The sequence below is a fragment of the Ptiloglossa arizonensis genome, chromosome 10 (assembly GCF_051014685.1).
Source record: "Ptiloglossa arizonensis isolate GNS036 chromosome 10, iyPtiAriz1_principal, whole genome shotgun sequence".
Lineage (NCBI taxonomy): Eukaryota > Metazoa > Arthropoda > Insecta > Hymenoptera > Colletidae > Ptiloglossa > Ptiloglossa arizonensis.
This window is the reverse complement of record NC_135057.1, coordinates 6552152-6561774: the sequence shown is the minus strand read 5'-3', so window position 1 is coordinate 6561774 and position 9623 is coordinate 6552152. Positions and strand designations below refer to the sequence as shown.

Genomic DNA, 9623 nt, shown 5'->3' with positions numbered 1-9623 from the left:
ACTTCTAAATACGCGCTCTCATCCTGACTCTCGAAGTAAAAAAAAAAAAGAAAAAGAATGGTACAAAAATGGCACCCCGACTCGCGCGACATCAACGTGCATTTACTCGTTAATCGTAAATAATTAATTGTCTCTCAGTGTGCGCAATTGTCCGTGACACGAACAAAATTGCCGTGATGCTTTCGATGTACAAAGTAGATTAGAAAATTCATAGGAGTTGTTAGAAACATAGGTTACCACGGAAACCGATCTCCCTTCGGTTGACATCGAGTTTCGACCGCCAACGAACGATACATTTGTCGTGTTTCACATTTACTGTGTTGTAACGCGAATGAAAATATATATAAACGAGTAGAGGTTAAATATTAAGTACCGTTATTAATATTGTTCCATCTCGAGCGCTATAACTGCCTATGCGTAAAATTATTTACGGTATCGCAATGGTGACGCAACTCGAAGTTTTTCAAGTTTCACATTTTGAGTAACAATACAATCCGAAATTCGTCGATTTTTATTAGAAATAAGTGTAACGCGTTCGTGACTTTATTATTCATTTACAATCCGTATTCACGAATCGATGAAGAAACTATTTTTTAACGAGGAATTTCAGAAAGAATTTTTACTTTTTCATTCATAGTGACTCCTAGCAGAATTTGTGGAATTTTTAATTTTGAACGGTTTAAAGAGTTGTTTAGCTCGTAACGATACATCGTCGTATCATTCAGGATTGAATATACGAGAATTGAAGCAAGTTGCTATAATCGAATACAGTATCGTAGGTTGATGTAAAAATTTCGTAGCGAGAACTTTTTGGATTGCGTACAAAAGAAAATCCAAAAACTGTATCATATGCATTTTCTAATTATCTGTACGTTTGAAACAATATCACGTTATCTATGATGGTTGCGAAGCAGAAAAAATGCGTTTAAACTTTCGATTAACGAACAATTTTAATTGATGCGCTAAAAAGATCGATGGATATTTAATTGATATATGTATTTTGAAAATCTTGTGGAGCATCGTAATTAAAAAATCTTCCGAAAATTTCAGAAACAATGGAATTCCAAAAGATTACAAAGCGGACAAATAGGAGAATATCGTTGTATAAATATTGCGAAATGAGAGTTTTCATTTACAATTACGAACAAAGTCAAATCAACAGGTCAAATCGTACCTTTAGACATTACACTGTATACGAATGAAAAAATTGTATACATTACATTGTATACATTGAAAAAACATTTGGTAATTAAGCGACAAGGAATTCTACTCCCGATATACATATTATTGTACATTTTTTATTTAGAGAATAAACTTTGTTCCGACTCTCTTGCCCGTAAATAAGCTAGATAGACCGATGTATTATACACGAAAAAAAAAGAAGTGTCTTTTCAACGCGTGTAAAATAACCTCGAACCACCAGAGTTATACATTCTCAACCTTATCATGCTCTATGTGCCTTCTTCCGTTTACGCTAAAAGTCGAAAAAAATATAATCACTCGTGTCTTCGAATAGCGTAACTCTTTCGCTATAGAATAATGAAAATGAAAAATATTCTTACAGTGAATCTTGATATTCCGAACTTAAGTGGAAGTGTAACACGAGAGTTTTAATTAACAATAAATTAGGCTTTCACTGTATTAGTATAAACCATGACATAATGGGCCAAATGAAAAACGATGCAAATTTACAAATATTACGAAGCAAATGAAACTAATTTTTGAAAGTATTCGATTTAAACAGCGAAAGGGTTAAGTAAAGTATGTCAGAGTTTAAACAAACCCAAGTTAAATAAATCTGTATTTATATGAATAAGTGTATATTTATGTTGTACTCGTTTATCGTCCAAATATATTTGTAACAATATATGAAATAACGCAACTTATATGTGTCCTTTATAATAAAATAATTGTTTACCAAGGTGTTGCCTTTTAATTCCATTTCTTTTTTTATTTACTCGATTATATCGTAAATTAAGTAACTGCTTTAAACGAAACCAAATTTCAGCGTACTCTAACAAAGAGACAATTTCTAAATAACTTTATTGATACTTCAATCATGTTGCAAACAAAATATATAAAAATGTATAGAATGATATGCAAAAGGATCATATACAAAAATTTATTAAAATCCTAGTCTCTTCTCTAATCATGATAGAAATATACTGTCACATTTGCATTAAAAAGAAATGACACAGACAAATATAGACAAATTATTTATAAATTCAACTGGGTATCTTTTTATCATTAGAAAAATGACCCACTTAAGGAGTAAATTGCTTTTGTAGGAATATACACACGCGATTTGAATAATTTCGTTTGATACACGCAGCCATCGAAAAAGTAATGAATCGGTTAATTTGCATATTGGACAAGAATTTACATTTACAATTATAAATGTGTTGAAGGGTGTATTTCAACGCTGTCCAGATTTAATCGTATTCCTTCATAGCTACAGGCACGGAAAAATTCATTTTCACGAATATATTTGTACGTAACATTTTTCGTTTCCAGATTTAAATAACAATAACTTCTATAAATTCGAGCACATCCCCCGATTGGAATTTATTAACGAACGTTAATGAACATTCGCTACTAAATTATAATACATTACATGGCTGAAATCGAAGCCTGCGTGTAAATACAAATTGTTTTCAGTCCCTCCACTTATACAATTTAATATAACAGTTACGCGAGAATTTAAATAAAATATTTATTTTAATTCACTTGAAAAGTCGACGATTGGTCTTTATTATGAATTTTCCCGCTCGTTATACAATGAAACGTATTATGGAGCTTCTGTGTAAATAGTACTTCCTATTATAATCTTTTGATGCAACAATCGTTACATTTCAACTCGTTTAAACATTTTTCAAAGACGTAAGTAGCATAACCATGGACATCGTGGTATCAGAGTAGAATAATAATGGCGTGGGTTGCGTGTCTCGCTGCACTTTGTGTCGAGGACACGACTTAAAGAAGCTACGATACGCAAAATAGAGTAGGACGATTGCAAATTATAATGTATTCTGAGTCAGATATTTATTTGGATATCATAATTTACTGCATCCTCGTGGCATGTAATCGTCGCGAAACTTTTAGCGATAGTTCATCTCGAACGATAAACTCGCGATAATATTTGCCGATAAACAGCGAAATTCTAACTAATCGAAACCAGTTGTTATATATTCTCGTGTGATCGTCAATTCAGATACTCTGTCCATCAGTAAATAGCAATTGGACAAATATAAAATCTGATAAAAATAATTAAACATTTTCGAACCATCACGACAGAAATTAAGATAAAGTTCATTTATACTTCACTCTTCAACAATCGAAAACATATGGTACATTTAAAATTAGTAATCGTTAAATTACATAAAATGAAAATCAAATTTAAAAGTAAAAGTCTTTAATACTATATACTTTTATAATAATTTTGTGATATTTTATCCAAAAACAATTTCGATCACCGAAAATTTGTTTCAAAGATTCTTCATTTGTCCCCTGATACCTCTTATATCGCGTTTCTAATTAAAAACCGTTTTGAAATTTTACATGTGATGCACTAGATACAGTTCGCTACAAGAAAAATTTATATCGAAACAATAAATATTTTGATAACGAACAGAAAGTACTAATTTTGAAAAACAAAACTATATTTCGACTTTTAATTATCTATCGTGACAGAGATTACGATAAATTACGTCAAAAAGATACCGTACACTAGGGACTTAAAATTGATGAAAAATGTTCCGTATATCGATATTTGTTTCGACAATTGATGCACAAATGACAAAAAAAAAAGGATAAAACTATACTTCGAGTCTTAAATATCGACCTTTTTAAATGAAAAACACTCATAACACGAACCACGTTAATTGATCCAACTCGACGTTAATTACACTCCCTACCATTCTGATGAAGATGGAAACAAAGTCGAATCCTATCGACAATAATCTACCTCGAAAGTAGGTCGAGACCGAGTACATACTCATTCATGCGTATCGAATCGATACACCGACAATTAGAACATTTTTAATCGGTTCGTTTCACGAACTGAACGATCTTAAACGTTTCTTACTCGTTTTGTCGATAAACAAATATAAAAATGCCTGGCACGTGCTTGGTGAGATATCAAGAGGGAAGAAACCCTTACTCTGGATAAAGTACAAACCGTCGTTAACCTTACAGAAAGGGTTGGAAGCATCAGATCGATACACTAATGTAATCAGACCTTGATACAATCTACACACATAGCTACGCCCTGACGATTACTTGAAAAAGAATTGCTTGTTTCCACTTTGACGCAACAAAATGCAATTTGAAACTTCGTTACGTATTGTTGAGAGCGTGTCGAAATTTATAAAATAATTTTCCAGCACGTCTGCGCTGAGAGGGTCGAAATTGCACAATCAAAGCGTAGATCGATAGCTTTCATCGTACGATGCGTCACGAATCGTGAGCGTGGATTTACATCCGTTAATAATGACACGTGCACGACAAGACGAGTAATGAAATCATCGAAGTAAACGACCGTGTAATATTTCAAGCAGCGTATTACCGCGTACGCATATATTCATAACAGAAGTTGTTCGTTCTTGCGCGAAGAATTTTTCAAAAGTTTTGTAAATCAATAACGGCGCTAATGGGTGAAAGAAGCGTTCCTTTCGATCTTCTTTGAAGGTGATTACGTGCCTGACATAATTTCCCGTCCCTGTCTCTCTCACTCTTTCTACTCCATTCCATCCACAATTCTTTCATCCACCATAGTCAAGGATTCTTTGCTTTACCGAGATACGAGGGATGGTTTTCCAGGGCAATTTTTAATAACGCTCTACTATTACCTCGTATATCTCGTGGTTACTGTACACGTACAATAACGAGGATTTTTTAACGATGAAAGATCCCTCTTGGTAAACGCAGTTTAACAAGTATTTACGCGACATTCGATCAAACATCACGAAGTTAAATATTCAACAGCCCAAGCTCCCCGTTACATGCAAGATCACGTAGCACAGCTTGGAAAGCTCATTTTGAAAAACAGAATTTTACATGCGGGGACGAGGTAAATTATTGAAAAGGAAGTAAAGAAAAATTTGACATAAAAGGGTAAAATAACTAAAATGAAGATAAAATAACTCTCGGGATCGTAACGAAAATAAATAAAAGTAACTAATAGAGTTCAATTGGGGTTATTCATGTTACTTACAAGTAACGTAAGAGTGTGTAGAATTATTTCATGAGTGGAAATATTCAATTATAAATATTCAATGATTAATTACCGATTAATTACTCGCGAAATATTTTAGAGAATTTCTATGGAAGTAACGAAAGAAAATAGTAACTGGTTCCATTTTTTGTAATATTTCTGTAGTTCATAGTAGTGCAAAATAAACTTTCGAAAACAGTTTATTCAATACCATCGATGCTTTTTGGTGCGTTAAAAATCTGTGATCGATCGAAAGCGTTTTCGTGATATTTGTGGAAAAAGTAAATGTAAACATAATACCACTTTTCAAAATGAACAAACTGAAACAGGAATCCATTACGATGCAATGCCGATAACGCAGCAATTAAAATTGAGAGAAACACGGGAAACGGATGAACGAATGCACGATTCGTTCGAATACGAAGAATTTTCTTCGAATATCGTGAACTTGAATGGAATGAAATTCATGAGGCACAACAGGAACGAACCGCCAGAGACAAATTGTATTATTGATGGGCTACGGTTGAATGCACCCGGTAACGTAAATGGAAATCACGCAATTATGGCCCTTTGATCGATAATGGAAACGGAAGAATCGTTTCCACGAGTCTGTTCAACCGACAGAAATGAATTCTGTAATCGTCCAATTTACGTGACCACGTTTAAATTTCCCGATTTCCAAGAAATTTCTTCACACAATTAATCATACTCCGATCGTTGAGTCCGATCACGCCTCGAATTTTCGAGAAATTTTATTCGTCGAAAGAAACCAGCATGTGTTTCAATTGTCAGAATTCAAAATTAATCGATCGTATTTATTAATAACCGTGCAATGTTATCGGTAAATTGAACAAGCTGATTTCGAATCAAATATTTTGTACAATGAATTTTCCGTTCTTCTCAGTTGCACACTTTCTTAAATATCGATTTAAAACAAACGACAGACGTCGAAAGTGTGACCACGTTGAGCTAGTTTCAAGGTTACTACGTAAATATTCCTGTACTTCGCCAATTACCGAATAAGCAGCTTATTTTTGCTTACTTCCCTCGCACTTGAGTCACCTCTATTCGTTACATAAGCAAGTGACCGGCTGTGTAGCTGATTCGAACGGTCAGTTGTCGTTTTTTGGTGGGTCAGCTACTAGACGGATGTTTTTTCACACAGGAGGTTGCGTGGAAATGCGCACCTGTCTATGGAAGCCACTGAGTCAGAAGGACCCTCTTTGTTATCAGATGTCCTAAATTGTCTCCACGCTTGCGTAGTTCGCAGCGAGGAGAAATGAAACACCTGTTTCGGTGGCGTCAATCATCTTCCCCTTCGATCGAGTTCGCGGAATTGACTGATTGAAGCTCCAGGCCTTGTTCTCGATGAAATTATATTAAACACCAGCAGCAAAAATGAGTCGAGAATAAATTTGTTTGAAATTGCTACAGACTGAAATAAGAATCCTCCGTGTTCGATCTTAATGATTCGAATAAGGGAGGACTCAGAATGACTACTAGCAATGGATAATTCTCTTTGTGATCTCCAAATTAATAGAGTGATAAGCAAAAGTTTCCAAACCTTATAAATACTGGGCTTAGATCATGACACAGACTGATACACAACAATGACCAATTAGAGTCAATTACAGTTAATCTTTTGTAAATTTGTCTCACTTTGTTTGACAAAGTAATTGCTTGGAAGAACTAAATGATTCGAGAGATAGAAAAAATTTTAACTCCATCTATTTTCCTTCGAGTCTTTAATCTTAGTAAACGCCTTGTATAGGAATAAATATAGCATTTTAACATAAAAGAATTTTGTAATGCCTAAAAGCGAAAGTTTAAATATTTTAACGAAACGTAAGAATATGAATTTAATTCTGACGATTCTCGATAAATCGATTCTTTTATTAAAATTCTAAGTTTGCTCGTCCCTCCCTTAAAACATATATTAAGGTATTATAAAATAGAGTGTGAAAATAGGTGAAACTTGGAAAATTTTAATAAGCTGTTAAATATGGCTATAACATTGAAAATTCAATGCTTTAACTTTAAACTTATCGTTGAAATATTTTCTGTGAACGATAGGTCTCATACAACCACAATATCCTAGAATTAGTTTTCTTTGTTTACTACCTTTACCGACTCCAGTAATTCCGGTTGAATATAGTTCTCAGAATCACCGTTATTAAACGGAAAGGTCGCTCCAAACCACGGATATTTTACGAGGTCGATATTTCAGATAGCGTGACCTCAACTTCCGTAAGATGAACCATCCATTATGTATCTTGTTTGTGTAACACGAACTGGATAGTTATAGCGTTACGAAAAGTAATCAACTCGCAATAACAGTGTGAATATTTTACATTACACAAGGTCAGTTACCAAAAAATCGCATCAACGTAAATTGATACTTCTTTCCATACGCAATAAACAACGTTTGCGTATCGATTTACAAGTGACCATAAGAATACGTACAAATGATACGCATATTCAAAAACATTGATAGAAAATTTGATATTACGTTTTGAAGTTGGTGTTCATGTTAATTGAAAACTTTAATTCGTAGAATATTCATTCGATTCGCAGCATCGAATACATTCCTTGTATTTTTCAAGGAAGAGGACTACTTTATCGGCAGACGAAAATTTCTACTTACCTTGAGTTGTTCTTGGCGATTGTAAGCGTGCAGCATTAATCGTTTTCGTTCTTCCTCCGACATCAGTGGTTCACGTGCTGGTTTTCCGCCACCTCTTTTCTGTAGTTTAACAATAATTTTCGTTTTCTCGTTCGGTCCTAAATAATCCTTCAGTTTCTTTCCCGGTAACATTTCTTTACCCGAGAACCAAAGTTGCGCCAATTGCACATCGATAACCTGTAACCAAGAAAATGCCACCTTCAATTTCCATACGATCGAAATGCGCAGTATATTTAACCACGAATAATAAAGCTCCTTACACGTCGTAATTCCCATCAAACTGTACATTTTCCTCGTATTTCCGGAGCAACACTTTCGAATTGAATGCGATCGCGATAATTGATTTGAAGGTTATATTGAATTTGAAACACGAAGAGGCGCCAACGGTGGATAGTTTAATTGTCACGAGATTAATCAAATTTAACGAAGACTAATGTCTTTGGCACGGCAGGAACGAGAGTTGTGAACTCGAGCAACAAATTGGTAATAAAATTTAACACTTTAAGCACGATCGCGAGAAAATACTATTTGGAAAATCACGAGCGTCGTACTTGTGTACTTACTCCGGCGAGCTTCGGCTCGCGAATAACAGCCTACGCTATATTCACACCTATGGAAACTGTTTTGACTGCGGACCTTCTCGGGTCACAAGTTTCGAGTACTGTGTTTATAACTTGCGATTCGAAAGACTTTCTGTGTCGATAGAAGTGTTTACGTGAACAGCTAACAACGTAATGTTTTTGGTCTCGATATTTCATCGACGAAATACGTCTTTTACAAATATTAATATTTCTTTCGATCACTTTCTGGAAAATTCAAATTGGAAATCATTCGAACGTCACTGTAACGTTTGATTAACGTAATGCGAATTGTAGAAAAATATGAAGTAGCGTTTAGTATTTTTGAATAACTTGCAAAATATTTGGTTGCTCGGAAAGTTATTTCGTTTTCCAAAATGAAGAATATATAATTTAATAAAATACAGTATAAACAAATCGTGTTTCATTTTCACCAAAAAAACGAAATGACTTTCCGGACAATCTAATAATTGGACGATGAATGAATTTCAACGACAAACTTCGTTTTTTAAATCATACTATCGACACGTAGTCGTGTATCTCAAAAAAAAACCAAGATTAGGTGATAAATTATAGTTAAACGAGATGTAGAAATTGCGAGAAGATTTCGCAAATATTCATTTCGAATTTGAACACAACATTGAAATTTCTTTGAAAACAAGTAAAGGTAAATTGTAACTACTAAAAACCCCTGTCGATTCTCTACCAACCGTCGGTAACGATCTACCAACAAGCAGCTGAATATAAATTTTGTAAACCTGGATAACATTGCTCGTAATTTTTTACAGTCTATCGGTATTCAAAGCCTGCAACATTCTAACTAAAGCATCGTTGCTAATTATCCGTTGTTAAATCATACTACAGAATGAAAAATCCTAGCAATACCATAAAAAGTGCACAGTCCTTGCACTTTATCTCTACCCAATTTGTACTTGAGAGAAGGTCGAAGTATTTTTTCATTAATGCAAATAACGCAACATTAACTTCCCGTTACGTTTACATTTAATCGTAGGCAGTCGTTTACAAAACTATACCATCATCGTTCGAAAACTGTTCCATCCAAATATTTAAATTTCATAATCGACAAGCTCTTCGTGATCTCTGACTCGTTTATACCATGATTACCCATTTCGATTGTGAACATTCACGC

The 9623-nt window shown here is 34.1% G+C and overlaps 1 protein-coding gene across 1 annotated transcript in view; it reads right to left on the bottom strand.

The window, feature by feature from the left end:
- Positions 1-9623, bottom strand: part of LOC143152101 (cilia- and flagella-associated protein 298) — a 133115-nt gene that overhangs the window by 119889 nt on the left and 3603 nt on the right. The window contains exon 5 of the mRNA XM_076321818.1: positions 7857-8072. Coding sequence (XP_076177933.1) covers positions 7857-8072 — 216 coding nt within the window. The remainder of the gene's footprint in view (positions 1-7856; positions 8073-9623) is intronic.